We start from the raw sequence: 22,389 nt of genomic DNA, 5'->3' as shown, positions 1-22,389 counted from the left end.
TGGAAATTCTTCCTCAAGAGTTCCTCAAGAGTTTCACTGTGGGGCCAGAGAGGTAACATGGAGGTAAAGGCATTTGCCTCGCATGCAGAAGGACGTTGGTTAGAGTTCTGGCATCCCATATGGTCCCCCGAACATGCCAGGAGTGATTTCTAAATGTAGAGCCAGGAGTAACCCTTGAGTGCTGCCGGGTGTGACCCAAAAACCAAAAAAAAAAAAAAAAAAAAGAAAAAAGAGTTTCACTGTGGGGCCAGAGAGATAGCATGGAGGTAAGGCATTTGCCTTGCATGCAGGTCGGTGGTTGGAATCCCGGCATCCCATATGGGAGTGATTTCTGAGCATAGAGCCAGGAGTAAACCCTGAGCACTGTCGGGTGTGACCCAAAATCCAAAAAAAAAGAAAAAGAAAAAAGTTTCACTGTATTCAGGGCCAGATCTGCTCAATGGATTGAACACAGGCCCTGCATACAGGAGGCCATTCTTAGTCATCAAACCCTTTGTCTCCTTCCACAGGCATGCACTCTGTGCTCCATTTCTTCTAGGCGTGCTGCCTAAGTCAAGAAACTGCCCAGGGTGCAGTGGCATTGTCTTCCCAATAATTCTGTCTACTGAAATCAGTCATGGCACACATGTGGAAAGATCCTTCAGATCCTGTAATCTCAAGACTCCACATGCCCTGGAGTCAAATGCTCATTCATTCTCCCCTTTAGCTGACATGTGACATGAGCGATCAGGGCCATCTCAGGACCACAGAGCCCATCTCATGCCAACTCCTACTTGTTGCAAATCCTAGTAGGGAGCTGCCAATAGGAACAAACCTACCAGGTGATACTGGTGTGGTCCATCGCTTTTTCTTGCTGTGGCTCTGTAAAGCCTGCATTTCCTTGGTAACACTCCTGCATTTAAAGAAGTGTAAGTCCCGAAGCAGCAAGTGAGGCACTGAGCCCACAAAGCTGGGTCCTGAAGCTGAACAAGGTGATCTCAGGGTTTGGCAGGAAGAGAGGAGGGAAAGTGATCAAGTCCAGTGGCCTGCGCAGTGGCATAGGGTAGGAGGAGGTTTGGGAAGGCACAGGCTTCACCCTCCAGGGTCAGAAGGGATTCTCTACAGGGGCAGGTGCAACCAGATCAGGCTTTAACAGACTATGCTTAGAAAGAGAACTAAGAGGGGCCGGAGAGATAGCATGGAGGTAAGGCGTTTGCCTTTCGTGCAGGTCATCGGTTCGAATCCCGGCGTCCCACATGGTCCCCCGTGCCTGGCAGGATCAATTTCTGAGCATGGAGCCAGGAATAACCCCTGAGCACTGCTGGGTGTGACCCAAAAACCACCACCACCACAACAACAAAAAAAGAAAAGGAAAGGAAAGAAAGAGAGAGAGAAAGAAAGAAGAAAGAAAGAAAGAAAGAAAGAAAGAAAGAAAGAAAGAAAGAAAGAAAGAAAGAAAGAAAGAAAGAAAGAAAGAAAGAAAGAAAGAAAGAGAGAGAGGGAGGGAGGGAGGGAGAGAGAAGGAAGGAAGGAAGGGAGGGAGAGAGAAGGAAGGAAGGAAGGGAGGGAGGGAGAGAAAGAAGGAAGGAAGGAAGGGAGGGAGGGAGGGAGAAGGAAGGAAGGAAGGAAGGGAGGGAGAGAGAGAGAAGGAAGGAAGGAAGGAAGGAAGGAAGAAAGGAAGGAAGAAAGAAAGAAAGAAAGAAAGAAAGAAAGAAAGAAAGAAAGAAAGAAAGAAAGAAAGAAAGAAAGAAAGAAAGAAAGAAAGAAAGAAAGAAAGAAAGAAAGAAAGAAAGGAAAGAAAGAAAGAAAGAAAGAAAAAAAGAAAGAAAGAAAAAAAGAAAGAAAGAAAGAAAGAAAGAAAGAAAGAAAGAAAGAAAGAAAGAAAGAAAGAAAAGAAAAGAAAGGCAAAGGCTGAAAACATGAAAGGGGACTCAGACCAGGCACTTTCCACATCCTGCAAACCCCTGCTGCCATCAGTGGGTGAGCTCCAGAGCAGAAAACCTTACATGTGCGGGAGTACTCCAAAGTGCGTATATTTCACAGTGAGTACAACCATGTGTAAGATGGCACAACTCGTAGTGTGTGGTACAACCACGTGTAGAACAAGCACATGTGTGTAAGCTCCACACCCAGGTGCAGACATGATTACCCTATGACCAAGCATGTGGGATCCTTTGTGTTTGCAACGACCAAGAGAAAGGAAAGGGGGTGTTTCCTAAAACACTTTTAAGAGAGACAGAAGGAAACAGAAGGGAAGCATTGGCAGCTGTGGAGGTGTGGAAGATTTACGACTGAGAGTAGACCTAGACCAGGCAAGTGAGAAGGCAGGTTCCAGTCTGGGCCTCACATAGGCCCTGAGGATGCAACGCTGCAGTAAAACAGGTCTGTCTATATGACACAAGGCCAGTGGGCCAGGGTGGTGTGAGTGCCACCAGACAGAGAAATCCAGAGCTGTTTCTCTGAATGTGGGCACTGAGGATAAGAACGCCAAGTCTGGACTTAACCCAGTGTGATATTTGAACTTCTCGGCAAACTATCGGGGCCTCTGCTTGGAACAGCCAGCAAGGCATCTGGGCATCTCTTACCACACATTTCAAAGTCTTTCATCGGAGCAGCAGGGGGAACACACCTGGCAGTGCTCAGGGGTCCTCCTGGTTCTTTGTGCAGGGATCAGTCACTCCTGATAAGGTTTTGAGAACCACCTGAGCTGCTATTCGCAAATGTGTCAGCACTTAACGGCTTTGATGCACTTCCATGCCTCACACCACGCTGCATCTCTTTCACTGGGGAAGGGCAGGGCTGGGTTTTCTGTGTTAGGGGTCTCCCAAGCAGTACTCAGGGCCCAGAAGCCTTCTCTGTGATGCTACCTCAAAGAAGTAGCAGTGTTCCCTGGAATGGAGGCCGCTGCCTCTGTCCTAAGCACAAGATCCCTGGCCCTGGGATGAGTTTTGGACAGCAGCTAGCAAGGCTGCTATGCAGGGCCAGGAAGGAATCTGGGCATCCAGTCTGCCACGCCTGTGCACAGCCCGAGTATCTCCCTGGTTCCACAGCTGTACCTCACAACTGCACTCCTCACTGAAGAAATGGCACCTTCCTGCCTTTGACTGCCTCCCTCTCCCTCAATCCCCATTTCTTTGAAGTTCAGGTTTTCTGTTATTTGGGGTCTCAGGACCTTAATAAGCAAGGGTTCTTCTCTCACTTGGCTATCCCTTGGCTTATGAAGGGACATCGGCAAGACGCTGGACATCGCAGGTCATTCGGAAGCTGCTCCAGAAAAGGTTTTTTGTCTCAGCTAGTCGGGGCCCAGCCCTGGTGAAGAAGAGAGCATGACAAGATTCTGACCCAGAAATCCTGGGATGGAAAGAGGGATGGTTGCCATTCACAGATTTCTTTAAACTCCGGGACTCAACAGCTGGTGTGCTCTCCATTTTATTGAGGAAGGGAGGGGTCGGTGCAGAGTTGACCTTGGGGTCTGCATTTTTTTTTGGGAGGGGGCCACGCCCGGCGATGCTCAGGGGTTACTCCTGGCTGTCTGCTCAGAAATAGCTCCTGGCAGGCACGAGGGACCATATGGGACACCGGGATTCGAACCAACCACCTTTGGTCCTGGATCGGCTGCTTGCAAGGCAAAAGCCACTGTGCTATTTCTCCGGGCCCGGGGTCTGCATTCTAAACACAAAATAACACATCTGGGAATTGATGCCAGATATCCATACACTGTGACAGTGTTCAGCGCCGGGCAGGTTTGGGCATGATATAAACCTTCACTGGCTTGCTGAAAGGGATGGTGCCCTCAGTGCTGGCTTCCACCTGTGAGGGCATATCAGATCCATCTGTCCATGGGGTTTTGGGGATGCTCGGATCAGAACTATAGGCCAGCAGCAGTCTCACCTCCACCTGGCACGGCTCTGGAAAAGAGAAAAAGGGTAAAGGCACCAAAGTGATCAAGTGAGCATCTGGTGCTGGGATGGAATGTCCATGTGTAACAGTCAAGATTTTTAAAAAACATGTCCCCTCCCCCAAATAAATAACATGCCCAACTTTATCTCTTTCCTTCCACTCACCAGACAAAATTCCTTCCCAGTCTGAGCCTGATCGTGAGTGTGCAGATGCAGGTTTTCCACCCTAACCCCTCTAGATACGAGCAAGCCACAGTGTCCTTCCAGAGCCTTCCATTCCCTGCCATCCCAGGGTCTTTTCCTCCCAGCTAGTCTATCAGCAGCAGTGGCTCCTGGGAACCTGTGGCTGGGGCTCTGGAGTCTGTGCTACTCTTCCGCTTCTTTGCAGCTAGGCACAGGAGCACTGGCCCAGCATGTGCAGGTGACAGGCCTGTTTGGGGCACGCTGACCTCCCCACTCTACTGACAGGGACACAGCGCTGGTGAGAAAGTGTTTTGGTTTTGCTTTGTTTTGGCTTTGGGTCACAAGTTGCAGTGCTCGAGTTACTCCTGGCTTTGTGCTCAAGAATCACTCCTGGCAGTCTCAGGGGGGCCATCGGGAATGTCGGAGATCAAACCCGGGTCAGTTGTGTGCAAGACAAGTGCCATACCCACTGTATCTCTGGCCCCTGGTGGGAGATTTTATGTCTTTTTTTTTTTTTTTTTTTGGTTTTTGGGCCACACCCTGTGACGCTCAGGGGTTACTCCTGGCTATGCGCTCAGAAGTTGCTCCTGGCTTCTTGGGGGACCATATGGGACGCCGGGGGATCGAACCGCGGTCCGTCCTAGGCTAGCGCAGGCAAGGCAGGCACCTTACCTCCAGCGCCACCGCCCGGCCCCAAGATTTTATGTCTTAAGAGAAGGGAGCACAGGAAGGGAGAACCAGGACTTGAGAGAGGCAGGCAGGCAGGCAGGCAGGCAGGCAGAAGAACCCCAGTATGAGCACATGGCCCGAATGCTGAGAGGAGGAAGAGCAGAATCCAACCACTAAGTGGGTCAATGAAATGCGTCAGGACTTAGGGTCCAGGTAAAGCCAATGTTCAGTCTGTTCACCATTTGTGGGGCACCTCTGACAAGGGAGGCATCAGGGGCACAGACATGGGGGTGAGAGGGGAGGGAGAACAGGTCCAGACACTCATGAATTCATGCCCAGAGGTGGAGTCAGGGCACGCAGGGGAACAGGCACGTGCCAGTTCAGTCTTACCCTGTTGTGGGGCCAGAGACCTCTCATGGCCTTCCAGGGTAGCTCTGCCTCCCTAGCACAGGGTCTCCCTAGTAAGCTGGCAATCAGCATTTATTCCCCAGCCCAGCAGAGACTAGAACAGAGCCCACAACCACTCATTTGGCCTATTAGTCCTTTTCAGAGAAAAGCCACTTGGTATGGCCCCTTCTCTAAGGGAACAAAGGGAAGGGCCCTTCCCAACGCACTTGGCTGCCAGTGCTTTTATTTTGGGGGCGTGGAGGAGTAGGGGCCACATTTCACCGTGCTCAGGGATTACTCCTGGCTCTGAGCTGAGAGATTACTCCTGATGGGTCACGGGAGATCCAATGGAGTGCCAGAAATCAAACCTGCACGTGGCAGACCCTCCCCATTGTGCTATGGCTCTAGCCCCTGCCACTGCTTTGGGAAGGTCCAGCACTGATCACTCTGGGAAACAGTGGATCAGAATAGAGCCAGGGAGCTTGCACAAGACCATTGTGCGCTCGATCCCTGGTGCCACACAGGGCCCTGAGCACCACTGAGCGGCCTAGATGTTCCGGACACTGAGTCCAAGGATGAACGGCACTGAAGTGCCAGTGCAGGTGCTGAACGTTGCCAGCCCCCCTGAGCACAGCTGGAGAGGTGACCTGCAATGTGACTATAGCAAGGAAGTCTTGCCTAGGCGGGCTGAGAGGTCCAGAAGGTGCAGGCACAGCAGGGGTAAGGTGGGGAGACTCAAATGACAGTGCAACAGGATGGAGGAGACCATGTGGGTGTGACAGGAGCCTCCAGAACCACCACCCCTGATCTGCCAGGGCTGTGTCCCCTCACAGCAGCTCTACATTGTCCTGCAGGAATCTCATCACAGATCTGTCCTTAGCTAATGCTGATGGAGGAACCAGGAATGATGGCATGGAATGACTATTCATGTATTTATAAACACAAGGAAAGAAGACTCCAAAAAGCACCAATTTCTGTGGTCAATAATCAGATATGAGTAACAATGAACATCTTCAGCCACAGCCAAACGTTCAGGGCCAGGCTTAGCACTAGAGAAAGCCGAAGACTCGACACATGACCAGCGCTTGAGGCCTGCTCGATGCCTCTGGGCCCCTTGGAACTCTGGTCTTTTCACCTACTCTGAGGCCCCCCTCAGACCACACACGGAGCAGGTCCTCTATCTTATACTATGCATCACTCCACGAACTAGCCTAGATAGGAAGGGTGTGGGTATGTATGTCAGTAGTCATTTCACTTGTTTGGAGGCAATTAAATGCATGTTCACAGATATAATTAATGGTAAAAAAATACGTTAGTACCTAATATCCAGAATAAACCTAGAACTAACAAGGAGACTAAGATTATTTTCATCCTTTGGCCTGGTTTTGGTTTTAGGCCACACCTGACTCAGGGCTTACTCCTGGGTCTGTGCTCAGGAATCACTCCTGGTGAGGGTCGGGGAACACACAGGCAGCTCCCAACTCCTCACTTTAAAGATCAGGTAATAGATTCAGAAGCAAGATGACACAGCAAAGCAGAGGTAGAATCAGAACAAGGAATGTACCTGCTACTCTTCCCATGTGTTTGAATTCTCTCACCACTGGACCCTCTGACACATTTTCTGACAAATGCAAACGAGGTAGCAAAGCTGTAAATCAGTGGGAGATGGTATAACCCATATTCAGTAACCCATCCCAGGGAGACTGTGAACATGGAAACTAGGGTACTGAGTGATATTTTTTCAAAAATGGGGGCAGAGTTCAAATAAGTTTGTCAAGTTCTGGGTTCTCAATCTATTTTTTGTTTTGTTTTGTTTTGGGGGGGCATACCCATTTGATGCTAGGGGTTATTCCTGGCTATGTGCTCAGAAATTGTCCCTGGCTTGGGGGGACCATATGGGACACCAGGGGATCGAACCGTGGTTCATTCTAGGCTAGCGCACTCAAGGCAGACACCTTATCGCTCGTGCCACTGCCCCCTCAATCTATTTTTAAGTTCTTTAAGATACCAGTTAATTTCTCACCATGTCTGGTTCAACCCAGTCTATTTTTCAAATTGCAAAGGACACAGAAACCCAAGGGCCGGGCCCGGAGAGATAGCACAGCGGCGTTTGCCCTGCAAGCAGCCGATCCAGGACCAAAGGTGGTTGGTTCGAATCCCGGTGTCCCATATCGTCCCCCATGCCTGCCAGGAGCTATTTCTGAGCAGACAGCCAGGAGTAACCCCTGAGCACCGCCGGGTGTGGCCCAAAAACCAAAAAAAAAAGAAACCCAAGGGCCCACAGGATGTCCAGGGACACTCCTACCTGTCCAGGCAGTGTGGGAGAGGTAGACCTGAGTGATGAGCCTATGTCGCCCGGGCCCAGGGTTGCGGAAGTCCGCAGGCTTGGGATGGATCACCTGAGCCTGGCCATCAGGATACAAGACCTAAGAGGGGAAAGGAAGAGGAAGAAGAGCCATGAGGTTGTGACAGAACAGCGAAAGCTCTTCTGGGACATCCTGGCAGAGAAAGAAGAAAGGTGTCAGCGTCGCACATGCACATTCTCTGCAGGGACACAACTCTACCAGCCCCACAGCCCAGCGCTTGCTATGGGCTTCCTGTATCCCATGATAAGAGCAGAGAGTATACATGTATAAATACCCACATAGCTGATCACTGACAAAGGAAGCAAGAATTTGGGGCCGGAGAGATAGCAGGGAGGTAAGGCGTTTGCTTTCATGCAGAAGGTCATTGGTTCATATTCCGGCATCCCATATGGTTTCCCGTGCCTGCCAGGAGTAACCCCTGAGCGCTGCTGGGTGGGACCCAAAAATCAAAACAAACAAAAAGAATTTGCAGTGGAGAAAGGGCAGTCCCTGAAAATAACAGTACTTGAAAAAGCCACATGCAGCAAATGGCACACATACCATACCACACAGCAGACTCAAATTTTGAGCTCAAAAACTAGCCATGGTGTTGAAGAGATGGTACAGCAGAGGTGGCGGGAGTTTCCCATGCTTATAGCATCACAGGTCCAATCCCCAGCATCTCATACAGTCCCCCAGCAATGCCAGTAGTAATCCTTGAGTTCAGAGCCGGGAGAACCCCTGAACACTGCCAGATGTGGCCCAAAACTCAAATTAAAACAAAACTATGGGACCAGAAATAGCATGGAAGTAGGGCGTTAGCCTTGCATGGAGAAGGACGGTGGTTCGAATCCCGGCATTCCATATGGTCCCCCAGCCTGCCAGGAGCGATTTCTGAGCGTAGAGCCACGAGTAACCCAAGTGCTGCCGGGTGTGCCACCCTCTCCCCAAAACAAAAACTAGCCACAAAGCACCTACAAAAAAAATCCTTCACTGGTTTTGGCAGTATGGTTTATATCTCACATCAAAAGCAAAAGTAAGTAGGATTCCATCAAAATAAAGAATTTCACAGGGCTGGAATGACAGCACAGCAAGTCCTATGTTTGCTTTGTGAGTGGCAGGCTTAGGTTTGATCCCCTGTACCCTAGATGGTCCCCCAAGACCACTAGGAGTAATTCCTGAATACAAAGCCAGGAGTAAGGGGCCGTAGAGATAGCATGGAGGTAAGGCATTTGCCTTTCATGCAGAAGGATAGTGGTTCGAATCCCAGCATCCCATATGGTTCCCCGAGCCTGCCAGGAGCGATTTCTGAGCATAGAGCCAGAAGTAACCCCTGAGTGCTGCCGAGTGTGACCAAAAAAAAAAAAAAAAAAAAAAAAAAAAAAAACAAAGCCAGGAGTAAGCCCTGACCATCGCCAGATAAGGTCCAAAAGCAAAAAAATAAAAAGCAAAAAGTTTTGGGGCAGAGAGATAGGTCATAGTACAGCAAGGAGGGTGTTTCCTTGCACTCGGCCAACCCAGGTTTGATCCTTGGCACCACAACTGATCGCCCAAGCAGTGCCTGTGCATCACTAGGTGTGACTCAAAAATATACCAACAAAGAAGATAGCCCCAAAAAGACATTTTCCATAGATGAGCCCCTGTGGTCAGGACGGAGGTATATGAAAACATGTCTGATACCCTGAGTCAGCAGTGAATACCAACACTGCCATAAAGCTTTAGACCCTTCAAGAAGAAGGATTATCCATGACAAGAGCTGAAGCTGTGGAGGAAGGAGCTGAGAGTGCTGAAGGGAAGAGAGGTAACAGGGTCACAGAAGAGCAGCCTGGTATCTCCTCAAAAGGCCAAACTGGAACCACCAGACCCACAGACCCAGCAACAACACAGCCTGATATCTCTGTAAAGCACAGATCCCAGGGCCCCATGCACTAAAGCACTGGCTACAGACAAGAAGGACTCCTCTGTGGAAGTAGAAATGAGGCTCATCACATGCAAAAGAGAAACATCCAGTCACACGAAAAGTCATTGGATCCCATCAGTCGTGCCAAGAGTGGCTTTGAGAAAACTAATTAAACTCTGTGAAACAGAAAAATATCATATGAACTCACTTGCCTGTACAGTCTGAAACACAAGCAATAGAACAGGTTGGTTGCTACCCTACCCAATCCTCCTGTGTAACCTTACCTACAAGAAGGACCTGTCCATTTCTGGGCAGGGTCCTTAGTAGGTAACGAAAAGGTTTGGCCTTAGGGGTAAAGGGGATTTGCATGAATGGAGGATGGAGAAGGGCTGGAGGAGAAAGGCCTCCATCACCATCCACCACCATCCAAGCCCATCCAAAGGGCTTTAATTCTACAGTTGGTTACTGCCAGACATCATGTCACAGACACAGGGGAAATGGCTTCACAAGTTTAAGTAAAAAAATCTTAATGCTAATGATAAGGAGGTGGAAGCACTTGGACTGGACTGATGTTCCTTATTTACCCTGAGGAATGAACATCTGGAAAACAAGAAGGCAACATTTCAGGTAGAGCCTAAATCTTCCTGGGATTGGGGACACCAGCAATGGGGTAGGATGCTAGCACTCAAGCTGAGTTTTATTCCCAGCACCCCATATGGTTCCTCGAACACACCTGGAGTAATTCCTGAGGACAGAACCAGGAGTCAGCCCTAAAGGCTGTCAGTGTAGACCACAAACAAAAGTAAACCAACAGCAGGATCTACAGGTGAGTTATCAGTGATCCTCTTCCAACTGTGAATTCTTTTCTATGTCCCCCAATGCCCTCATCTCCCCCCAGATCTTGGCTTCACCACCCCTGCATCCTCCTCAGAGGCCCCTCTTAGAAAGCTTAGCCCAGAGGGACAAAGTAATTGTATTGTACATGGGTTCAGTTTTGTTTTTCTTAATGTTCTTTGGCTGAAAGTTCAAGGCTGGGATATCATCGATGGGACTACCGAGAATCCTGTTTATGGGTGATTGGGCTTGCACTGTAACTTTACCCTGTCCTCTTTCTTTGCATCTTTGTTGTCATAATTAAAATAATAATAAAATAAATTAAAAAAAAAAAAAAAGAAAGCTTAGCCCAGCGGTGCAGAACTGAGGCAAAGTGGGGCTCAGGGTCAAAAGGGACTTGTTAGAGGGAAGGGCTACAGCCTAAGCCTCGTCACCCAAACCTCCACACAGGGGCCCAGGGGCTCACCAAGGCTGGGAAGAGAACTAAAAAAAACAGCAAGGACAAAGGAACCTGCTCCAGGCCGGCCTCAGCAGGAAGTGGATCTTGGTCCTTGCTTCTCCAGGCATCCCTCGCCCTTCGCGTCCCTGTCTCTGTCCCTCTGTCAACTGGCAGAGACGCAAATGCCCAATAGACACACAGACTCAAAGGCGGCTGGGACAGACCTGGACCTTCACGGTGTTCTGAGGGTCCTGTACGTGCTCTAGGGTGGCGTCCACGTCCAGAGCTACCACCAAGCCAGAGGTGAAGCGCAGAGGGTTGTCGGACTCGCCTGCAGGCTCTATGATCGTGGCCGAAGCCTTGTGGATCTGGAAGAGAGGAGGAAAGATGCTCCGTGGGTCCAGTGCATCAGTCTGGTGCACATACCCACAATGGACACACATAAACACAAATGTATGCATGCAACCCATTTACACACACACCTGCTCTGGGAGCGGGAGGTGCAGGAAGCTGCTCTGGCGGAGCACGGCCTGCAGGATCCGGACCACTTCGGCAGGCTTGGACGTCACGAGTCGCGGCATAAGGTCCAGAAGCTTGTCCACAAAGCTGTCCTGCAGATGTGGCAGGTCAGACACAAAGCACCTGTGGACGAGCACAGATGAATGGACAAGCTGCTGAAGGAATTTTCCTCAGAGCCACCAGCAGACTCAACAAACATCAGGCCCGCTCGTACCGCATCTACCTCATGTCTCCTCAGACTCCCCCAATTCTCCTCAAAGTCCCAAGTATGCTTAAGGGAACACAGACTAATTCATTTGGATTTTTTTTTTGGTTTGCATGGTTTTGGTTTTTGGGTCATAACCAGCAGTACTACTCCTGACTCTGTGCTCAGGAATCATTCCTGGCCAGCTCAGGAGATAATACGGGATGCCGAGGATTGAGCCTAGGTCAGCTGTATACAAGACAAATGTCCTACCTTACTGTACTACTACCATGGCCCCAAGATTTTTTGGGGGGGAGAGGGAACATCTGGTATCACTCGGGTTATTCCTAGCACTGTGCTAAGAAACTACTCCAGGCTTGGGAGACCACCTGGGATGCCCGAGATTGAACCCATGTCGCCACATGCAAGGCAAACGTCCTCCCCACTGTGCTATGGCTTGAGCCCCAATTTTTTTCCTTTTTAATTTTGGCCCATACCCTTTGGTGCTCAGGGGTCTCCATAAAGTGCCAGGGATGGCCTTCAGGTCAGCCACATACAAGCTGAGTACCTTCTCCACTGAGCTATCTCAGAGGCTCCAAGACTGAGCTGTTAGGGCTTTGCAAGTGCAAAGCACTCTGTGATCCAGGAGGAAGCTTGGCACGTAGAGAAGATGGGGTCTCCGATATGCACAGTGGGGCAAAGTGGTAGCACAGCAAGTACAACTGCAAAGACCCTGGCACTGGCGGGGATGATGGTTCAGTGGTTGAGAACCTACTTGGCATGTGCATGTATACAAATACATACATTTTTTTATTATATATTTAGGCCTACATCAGATGATGCTCAGGGGTTATCCCTGGCTCTGTACTCAAGAATCATTCTTGGGGCCGGAAAGACAGCACAGCAGTGCTTGCCCTGCAAGCAACCGACCCAGGACCTAAGATGGTTGGTTTGAATCCCGGCGTCCCATATGGTCAGGAGTGATTTCTGAGCGTAGAGCCAGGAGGAACCCCTGAGTGCTGCTGAGTGTGACCCAAAAAACAAAAAACAAAAAATAAATAAAATAATCATTCTTGTTAGTTTGTACATTGAGCAGGCCAGAAAACAATGAAGTACGTACCTCTGAAAAAAGTCCACTTCCTGTAAAAATCTTTCACACATCCCAAATAAGGGGTCAACTCTGAAGGAAAGGAAAAAGCAAAAAACAGAATTAGTTTGCAAACTAAATGTACATTGGGGAGAGTCTGGAGCAAGAGTCTGCTAAGCACAGTCAGCAGTAAGGAGTAAGCAGTCAGGAGTAAGCCCTGAGCACTGCCAGGCGTGAGCCCTTCACCCCCAAAAAAGTGTGCAGCAGGGAGTCAAGACCAACATAGCAAGTCAAGTGCACATCAAAGTGGCATGAATGAAGGACATGTAAAAACGATGTGTTTCTTCCTTAGAAAGAGACTCAGAGGCTTCCAAAGTTCAAGATGAGATGCAGTATTGAAGGCCTTCTATAGAAGTCAATTGTCTGGAAGAATGGCCTTTCCCGTTGTGACATTACTGGATTTGTTCACGAGTTGTTTGTACGGCAAAAATAGTTATTCCAGGTAATACTGTGTATATGCTGAATATATAACATAACCTAATTTTTAAATGATCAAGGATCAACTAGAGCTCTTGTGAGTAAAATCGACACATGTAGAAAAAAGCCTAAGGAGATAAAACAAGAAGATAACAGGATTTTTTTAGGGAGGACTTTGCATTTTCAATTTACTCTCTCTCATCCTCAGTCTCCACATTTATGAAATGAAAAAGCCCTGAAATCAAAGTTACTTTTGGATTTGGACATTTTAAATGATTTACTAAAACCTTACCTTTAGGTGACGTTTTTGGGGATAGGTTGTTTTGAGCCACACTCTGCAGTGCTCAGGTATTACTCCTGGCTCTGCACTCAAAAATCACTCCCAACAGATTCAAAGGGACGATATGGGGTGCCAAGGATTGAACCCAGATTGGCTGAGTGCAAAATAAATAAATGTTCTACCCACTGTGCTATTGCTCCGGCCCCTTTTGGAGGACTTGCTTTTCCTATTCAAAGTTATCAATTTCATACAAGGCCTATTTTATTGATACCAAAATAATAACAAAAAAATTCCCCAAAATCACCCCCAAAATAAGAAACAGAAGACTTCTGAAAAACCTATAGGAAAAAAAACCCTCAAAATTTGAAGACTGCAAAAACCATGTGGTTCAATAAATTATATGTACATTAGGGTCAATAAGCATTCCAAACTAGAGACTAGGAGCTGTCCCAGGAGTCAGAGAGGCTTTGCCGTCCAAGGACCCTCACTCCATCCCAGCACCTGAGCATGTCTGGTAGGTAGCCTAAGCAAAGAAAGAACAAAAAGCCAGAGACCACACAAGCCACAATCAACAGCAAATCCTTGCAATATGCAGCCCATCAAGCAGCTTGCCAAGCAAGGTGCCAGTGGTCCTGCTCTGTGGGCCCCTCAGCTCTCCAGCCCTCATCCTAAGGAAGGAAGACTTAGCTGAGGGGAGAATGAGGCTGAGGACCCTGGCCTTGAGGCTCCTGCTCCACAGAGGCTACAACCTCCTGAAACACACAGGGAGATTTTCCCGGAGCTCCACAGCAAGAGACTCAGGCACAAAAGCCCTCGCTCAGCAGTCTGGCAGTTTCCACATCTATCTGCCTGAGGTGCTTCCATTACTTGATTCTATTCTCTGCAGCTTTTTTTAGAGACCATCAGCCACATCAGTACAGTTGACACTATCAGATTTCTAGGGACAAACCTAGAAATCTAACCTAGTTAGCCACAGTTAACTAATTCTCCTGCACAGGGGGAAAAATTATTGTTGCTACTTGGCCACAGACAATTTCTTTCCTGTTTATTGTCCTCTGCATAGTCATTTCATTTCGGTGACAGTATTCAGGGAAACAGGCAGAGATTCTAGAAGCTGTCTAAAGCCAGGGTCCTGACAGGGAAGCCTCACTGGGCAGAACAGTTCTCCACTTGTCCCTACTATAGGAGAGAACTGGCTGGGCCCTTCCAAAGAACTGAAAAGATTCCTGCAGAGAATTTTTGTTTTGTTTTGTTTTTGCATTTTGGGCCACACCTGGTGAAGTTCAGGGGTTACTCCTAGCTATGCACTGAGAAATCACTCCTGGCTTGGGGGACCATATGGGATGCCTGGGGACAGATCCGTGGTCCATGCAAGACAAATGCCCTACCTCTGCACTACTGCTCCAGTCCCTCTTGCAGAGAATTCTTTTTTTTTTTTTTTTTGGTATTTGGGTCACACCCAGCAGCGCTCAGGGGTTACTCCTGATTCTATGCTCAGAAATTGCTCCTGGCAGGCTCAGGGGACTATATGGGACGCCGGGATTCGAACCACTGACCTTCTGCATGATGCAAGGCAAATGCCTTACCTCCATGCTATCTCTCAGGCCCATAGAATTCTTTAAAAAAAAAAAAAAAACTTTATTTATTGATTGATTGATTGGTTTTAGACCTACACCCAGTGGCGCTCAGAGGTTACTCCTGGCTCTGCACTCAGAAATCATCCCTGGCAGGCTGGGGGACCATATGGGATGCTGGAAATCAAACTAGATCCCCCCTGGTTGGCTGCATTCAAGGCAAAGGCCCAACTGCTGTGCTATTTCTGCTCCCCCCTGCAGAGAATTCTTATGGCATGTGGGGAGGCTGGCACTGAACTCCCTGCTGCCAGAAGGCCAATGGAGGACCAGGGCTGGGTCTGGAACAGGATTCTGTTACCATCCCAGGAGAGAACCTGAGATGAGTGCAAGATTATTGGACAGCATGGTCCTGTGCTGGTGTCTCCTAGGTGTAAGTAAGGTCAGTGTAGGCCACAGTGAGACCGGATACACAAGGGTCTGTGGTGGATGGGAGGGTGCCCTTGGCCTCTGGCACAACTTACCCCCGGGTGGTCCGAGCCGTCACTATGAGTTGCAGGGCTTTGGCCTGGAGCCTCATGTGCTGGATGATGACCACCTGCTTATGCTCCACGCCGCTGTACATGAATTCCATCTTGTAGGTCTCTTCCATGATCTGCAGGAAAAAGGTGACAAGTCAGGATAGCAGTTCGGGGTTTGGGGTTACACTGGCCCACTCATGCCTTGGGTTCTTCCCCTAGCAGAGGGGTTGATTCAAGGGAGTCTCTGGCCTATTGAACCAGCTCCACAGCCTCTGAGCTGTTTCCCGATGCCTAAACTTTCATACCCACCTAATTTTATTTTGGGGAGAGGGGCACCACAGCAGGCAGTGCTCAGGACTTACTCCTAGGTCTGCGCTCAGGGATTATACATGGCAGATTTGGCAGATACGTGATGCCAGGAATCGAATTGATTGGCAGCGGACAAGGCAAATGCCCAACCTGCTCTACTATGTTGCTCAGGACCCTGATTATTTTAATGAAGGGTTTGGCTTTTCATTGGAGGAGTAAAGTGGGAGAAAGGAGCATTCAGCACTGGTTAGGGCTTCACCTTATCTCTGTGCTCAAGGATCACTTTTGGCAGGGCTCAAGGAACGATATATGGTGCTGACTCGCACCAGGTGAGCAGAAAGCAAGGAAAGCACCTTAACCCCCTATACTATCTACCAGGCACTTCAGCTGAGACGTTTCCAGTGCTAATGTTGATAGGAAATGATATATTTGGTAGAAAACCAAATTATTTTGTCAATTTAAAAAAAATGCATTTTTATTGACAGAGGCCCCACACCCAGAGGTGGTCAGGGCTTACTCACAGATCTGTGCTCAAGAATAACTCCTGGAAGGGATCAGGAGTCCAAATGTAGTACTGGGTATAACCTGGGTTTGCTGCCTGCCAAGTCAACTGCCTTAACCTGCATTCTCTCCATAAAACAAACAAACAAACAAAAAAAAAACAGTACATCTACTAATTAGGTCTACTGAGGAAATGAAAATGTGAAATTTTAATCAGCGTTAAGGTAAAGCTTGGGAGCCAAAGTGAGAGCACATAGGGGAGGGTATTTGCTTTGCATGTGGCTGGCCCAGGTTCAATCTCTGGTATCCTATATGGTCCCCTAAGCCTGCCAGGAGTGATTTCTGAGCATAGAGCCAGGAGTAACCCAAGTGCTACTTGGGTGTGGCCCCAAAACCAAAAACCAAAACAAAAAAAAAATTAAGGCTGTATTTGCCACACTAAACCAGCTCACTGAGCCGTGGAAGAAATGAATGTATGTAACACTAACTATGAAAAGCCAACCAGCCGGAAGAGCCTACGAGAGCTGAGCAGCAGGAATGGCTGAGTGTGTGCAGAATCCCAGACTGTCAGATATGACAGAGGGAATAAGGGCAGAACACACTATGTATAGCCTCCTCCCAGGCATCTGAACCCTACCTCCTACCCACCCCACATATCATCTGTCCTTCCAAGCAAAGCCTCTCATCCCTTCTCTGCTTCTTTCCTCGGAAGACATTGGGGTCATAGAAATGATTCCAGTTTCTCCTATTCCAATAGTATGCAAGTTTACTTAATTATGCAATGCCTCCTTCCCTTAAGAAAATAATAAGCAGGGCTGGAAAAATAGCACAGCGGTAGGGCATTTGTCTTGCAGGTGGCAGACCCGGACGAACCCTGGTTTGATCCCTGGATCCCATATGGTCCCTTGAGCTTGCCAGAAGTGATGTCTGAGCACAGAGCCAGGAGTAACTCCGGAGTGCTGCTGGGTGTGCCCCCACCCCCCCAAAAAAAAAGAAAAAGAAAATAATCAGCACCAAGTGGAAGAGCATATGTAAAAACAATTGTAATAATAATTTGTGCAACCAAACTTAGGGCATCTGGTATCGTGTGCGAGGTTCAGTAAGTGCTTTGAGTAGTGAGATCAACGCACATTTACAGTGGATTTAAAATCTTTTCATTTATTTTCAGCATCAGGAAATATACAAGTTTGGGCATGGAGAGATAGCACAGTGGTAGGGTGCTTGCCCTGCATGCAGCCAACCTGGATGAACCCCTGAGTTCAATCCATCCCCTCTCCCCAGCATTCCACAGGTCCCCTGAGTCTGCTAGGAATCATTTCTTTTCTTTCTTTTTTTTTTTGGAGGGGGGCCACACCCGTTGACACTCAGAGGTTACTCCTGGCTATGCGATCAGAAATCACTCCTGGGCAAACCTAGGATGAGAGTCTCCAGAAGGACTCCGCCCATTTTCGGCATATTTGATTTTTTCTCCGAGTTAGTACCTTTCTCTTCTTCAAACAAAACCACATAACTTGGGCCCGGAGAGATAGCACAACGGCGTTTGCCTTACAAACAGCCGATCCAGGACCAAAGGTGGTTGGTTCAAATCCCGGTGTCCGATAGGGTCCCCCGTGCCTGCCAGGAGCTATTTCTGAGCAGACAGCCAGGAGTAACCACTGAGCACCGCCGGGTGTGGCCCAAAACCCAAAAAAAAACAAAAAACAAAAAAACCCCACATAACTTGAACTATCTAGTCCCGCCTCCCAATTAGAGGGGGAAATAAGGGAGGCACCAAGACCAAACAGGTGTAGGACCTCTAAGTAGTAAGCTAGGCACAGAGGGGACTCCCCACTTATTCTAGCAGCCCAGGGGTGAGGGAGGAGGATATGGGAGGTAGGACAGGAACAGAGGTAGAGGGAGGACAATTCGGTGATGGGAAGTCCCCTGTTTTTATGTTAATATGTACCTAAAATATTATTGTCAATGATATGTAAGCCACTATGATTAAAATAAATATTATATTAAAAAAAAAGAAATCACTCCTGGCTTGGGGGACCATATGGGACGCCAGGAGATCAAACCATGGTCAGTCCTAGATTAGTGTGTACAAGGCAAATGCCCTACTGCATGCGCCACCAGGAATAATTTCTGAGTGCAGAGCCAGGAGTAACCCCTGAGCACTGCCAGATGTGGCCTACCCCCACCCCCTAAAAAAAGAAAATATAAAGATTTAAGTGGTACATGATCATTGCTTAGCACAGCATCTCTCACAGATGGGGATCAAACCTAGTCTGCCAGATACAAGGCAAACACCCTCCTGACTGTGATATTGCTCTGACCCCAGACCTCTGACCTTTGTCATAGGCCAAAATTGGGGTGATGGAGCAGAAGCAAGACTCATGTGGAGGCTGCTGGGTCTGGATAGGTTCCACTTCAGGAGAGTATCTCGCTCAACTTACCTGCTTTGCAGCTGCTGAGGCCAAATCACTTTGCTTCAGGTACAAAGGAGCAGCCACATTCCATAGCTTTTCCTGCAAGGCCTACACAGAGGAAACAAGAGAAAAGAGCACGTGGCAAATAACCTGCTACTTATTTTTTTTTTTGGTTTTTGGGTCACACCTGGCAGTGCTCAGGGGTTACTCCTGGCTCTATGGCTCAGAAATCACTCCTGGCAGGTTCGGGGGACCATATGGGATGCCGGGATTTGAACCACCATCCTTCTGCATGCAAGGCAACACCCCACCTCCATGGTATCTCTCCGGCCCCAACCTGCGACTTCTGTAGCTGCAAGCTGTGGTGACCCCTCCTGGAGAGTCAGGGCTGATGGAACTAGAGCTCAGGGTCAACCTCAAATATAACACATGTGCTCTACTCAAACCGAACCCCACCAGCATTTGAGATATGTGTATTTGTTTAATCTTTACATAAAATCCATTGTGAAAAACAAATGATAATGAAAATAGAAGCTACCAGACTGTGGGACACAGCAAAAGCAGCATTAAGAGGCAAGTTCATAGCTATACAAGCATTCATCAGGAAGAAAGAGATAGGGTCTTCATAAAGTGACTGCACAATTTCAACTGGAAAATGACCAACAACAGGACCACAAAGCAGGCAGGAGCAAGGAAATAATACTTAGAGGAGAAATTAATGAACTGGAAACCCAAAAATCAACCCAAAGGATCAATGAAATCAAGAGTTGGTTCTTCAAAAGAATAAACAAGCTTGGGGCTGGAGTGAGAGCTGAGTAGGAAGGGCATTTACCTGGCACATGGTCAACCAGGTTCAATGCTGAGCATCCCTATGGTCCCCTGAGCACCACCAGGAATGACTCCTGAGCACCACAGGGTGTGACCCCCAAAACAATAAACCACTATCAAGATTCAGAGAGAGAGAGAGAGAGAAAGAGAGAGAGAGAGTGAGAGAGAGAGAGAGAGAGAGAGAGAGAGAGAGAGAGAGAGAGAGAGAATGAACAAACCAAAATAAACCAAATTAGAAACTAAAGTAGGGAAATCACAACGCACCAGAAATTCAAAAGATCATCAGAGATTAGAACCAAATTAAATTTTAGATTCCTATGGCCTCCCAAGACTGAAATGAGATGACTTAAAATATCTGGGCATACCTACTGTAAGATGACACCCAGCTATTAACCCAAAACGAAGGCATTTCCCCCAACTTCCTGTTTCCCCTAAATCTCTTTTGATTTGTAAAAGTCTACCTGGATTACTCAAATTTCTCCCTCCTGGTATGGAAATTGGTTTAATAAAGAAAGAGAAGTTCCGGCTTTTGGTACTAGGAGATACCACAAGGGAGAAGCCATGAGAAGCCCACTGAACTCCAATACTCTTTCCTGACCGGCGTGATTTATTATTTCTTCACCTCTACTCTGCTCCTTCAGATCCATCTGCATGGGATTTAGAAACATAATACCTGGGTTGATCTTACAAACAGCAGGTTTTATTTTACAAGTGGCACCTGAACAAGGGCCTATAATCCAGGGACCCAAGAAGACACCAACAATGGTGAGTACCTTTACCCTCTAGTGGCTATTAAATAGTAATCAAAATTCATCCCCAAAACAAAAGCCCACGCCCAGAGGTATTCACTAGTAAATTCTTTTAAATCATTAAAGAGGACCTACTGCCAATCCTTTTCAGTCTCTTCTAGGAAACTGAAGAAATAGAAATACTTCCAAATAGTTTCAATGAAGTTAACATCACCCTGATACCAAAAGCAGACAGAGACACCACAGAAAAAGAATTACAGGCTGATATTCTTAAAGAATAGAAACGCGTTGGGGGCCGGGCGGTGGCGCTGGAGGTAAGGTGCCTGCCTTGCCTGCGCTAGCCTAGGACGGACCACGGTTCGATCCCCCGGCGTCCCATATGGTCCCCCAAGAAGCCAGGAGCAACTTCTGAGCGCATAGCCAGGAGTAACCCCTGAGCCTCACAGGGTGTGACCCAAAAACCAAAAAAAAAAAAAAAAAAAAGAATAGAAACGCAAAGATCCTTAACAAAATACTACCAAACAGAATCCAACAATTCATTTAAAAAAATATCAGATGAGTAGTACAGCAATAGGGCATTTGCCTTGCACAGAGCTGACCTGGGTTTGATCCCTGGCACTCCATATAGTCCCCTGAGCCTGCCAGCAGCGATTTCTGGGGACAGAGTCAAGAGTAATCCCTGAGCATCACCGGGTATGTCCCCCCCACAAAAAAAATGTCATATGCCATCAGCAAGTAGGATTCATCACCTAAGGATTTTTTAACATATGCAAGTCAATCTACATAATGTACCATAACAATAAAAAATATATAATTCATGATTACAGATGCAAAAAGGTATTTGATAATATTCAGGACCCATTTATTATAATCCTCTTCACATTCTCTATTCAGGCCCCCTTGGCAGGCATATAACAAATTTATTTTATATTACTTGACCCAATGGAGCTTAAAGGAATAGCAAGTAGATTTGTCAGAAAGAAAATAAATACAAGTCTATTTGTGATGATTAATTGCCATGTATATTTTTTGAGGAGATTGGTTTCAGGGCCACACCCAGCAGTACATAGGGCTTATTCTGATATGCATTCAGGTATTATTCTTGGCAGGCTTGGAAGGCCATGTAGAATCCCAGGGATCAAACCTGGGTCAGCTGCTTGCAAGACAAGAGCCCTCTCCATTATACTACCACCCTGACCTTAAGATAATTTCTTGGGGTTGGAGTCATAGCACAGCAGTAAGGCATTTGCCTGGCACATGGTCAACTTGCGACCAATCCATGTTCAATTTCTGGCACCCCCTATGGTCCCCTGAGATTGCCACAAGTGAGTTCTGAGCACAGAGCTAGGAGTGCTGACCCCTGAGAGCTGCTGGGTATGGCCCAAAAATTTAAAGGAAAAAGATTTCTTTTTTTTGTTTTGTTTTTGTTTTGTTTTGTTTTGTTTTGTTTTTTTTTGGGGGGGGGTCACACCCGGCAGTGCTCAGGGGTTTTTCCTGGCTCTGTGCTCAGAAATAGCTCCTGGCAGGCACGGGGGACCATATGGGATGCCGGGATTCAAACCGATAACCTTCTGCATGAAAGGTAAACACCTTACCTCCATGCTATCTCTCCCGCCCCGAAAAAAGATTTCTTTTCTGTTTCTTTATCACATTTGCCTCTTTGTTCTTTAGGGACTTCAGTAATTGGGGGGGGGGGGATTTGGGGAGATAGACCCAGTGGTAGTCTCATTTCTCTTTTATGCATCGTGATTTGCAGTATTAGTTCTGAATGGTATCAAACATCTCACTTTATTTTCTTTCAGTACCCAGTTATTTTTTATTTTTATTTTCTTTTATTTTTTGTTTTTGTTTTTTGGGTCACACCCGGCAGCGCTCAGGGGTTACTCCTGGCTCTACGCTCAGAAATCGCCCCTAGCAGCTACACTCAACACCCTTTAACAGCAACAAGCCTACTTCCACAAGTTAACCATATCAAAGTGCCAACCCACCAAATGTGCTCCAGATCTATATAGATCTTAACCATGTAGCCATGACACTCCCAGATTTCATAGCAGTATCAGCCCAGTAGGACACAGAATATCTGATAGGAAAGATGTACAGAAGCCCACCAAGCTCAGTGAGCCTAAACAGCAACACAAAAATGGTTCAACCAGCATCAATGACAGCCTCGTAAATCCCTAGACAAAGATTTTAGTAACACCAGGGAGAGATATATTTCAAAAAGACCTTTATTTAATTTAAGGGTTCTTTTTGTTTTTGTTTGGGGGGCAACACCTAGCGATGCTCAGGGGTTCCTCCTAGTTCTGTGTTCAGAAAT

At 47.6% G+C, this 22,389-nt stretch overlaps 1 protein-coding gene across 1 annotated transcript in view; it reads right to left on the bottom strand.

Moving 5' to 3' along the window:
- Window positions 1-3,642: 3,642 nt before the first annotated feature.
- INTS4 (integrator complex subunit 4) overlaps window positions 3,643-22,389 on the bottom strand; it is a 72,254-nt gene continuing 53,507 nt past the window's right edge. Inside the window, exons 17-23 of the mRNA XM_049776231.1 lie at window positions 18,523-18,603; window positions 15,278-15,408; window positions 12,459-12,518; window positions 11,118-11,277; window positions 10,860-11,003; window positions 7,423-7,543; window positions 3,643-3,887 (exon numbers count right to left, since the gene is read on the bottom strand). Coding sequence (XP_049632188.1) covers window positions 3,709-3,887; window positions 7,423-7,543; window positions 10,860-11,003; window positions 11,118-11,277; window positions 12,459-12,518; window positions 15,278-15,408; window positions 18,523-18,603 — 876 coding nt within the window. The 3' untranslated portion in view covers window positions 3,643-3,708. The remainder of the gene's footprint in view (window positions 3,888-7,422; window positions 7,544-10,859; window positions 11,004-11,117; window positions 11,278-12,458; window positions 12,519-15,277; window positions 15,409-18,522; window positions 18,604-22,389) is intronic.

Source organism: Suncus etruscus, chromosome 7 (assembly GCF_024139225.1).
Source record: "Suncus etruscus isolate mSunEtr1 chromosome 7, mSunEtr1.pri.cur, whole genome shotgun sequence".
Taxonomy (NCBI): Eukaryota; Metazoa; Chordata; class Mammalia; order Eulipotyphla; family Soricidae; genus Suncus; species Suncus etruscus.
Note: the sequence above shows the minus strand (reverse complement) of the source record. Positions and strands in the feature narration are given on the sequence as shown.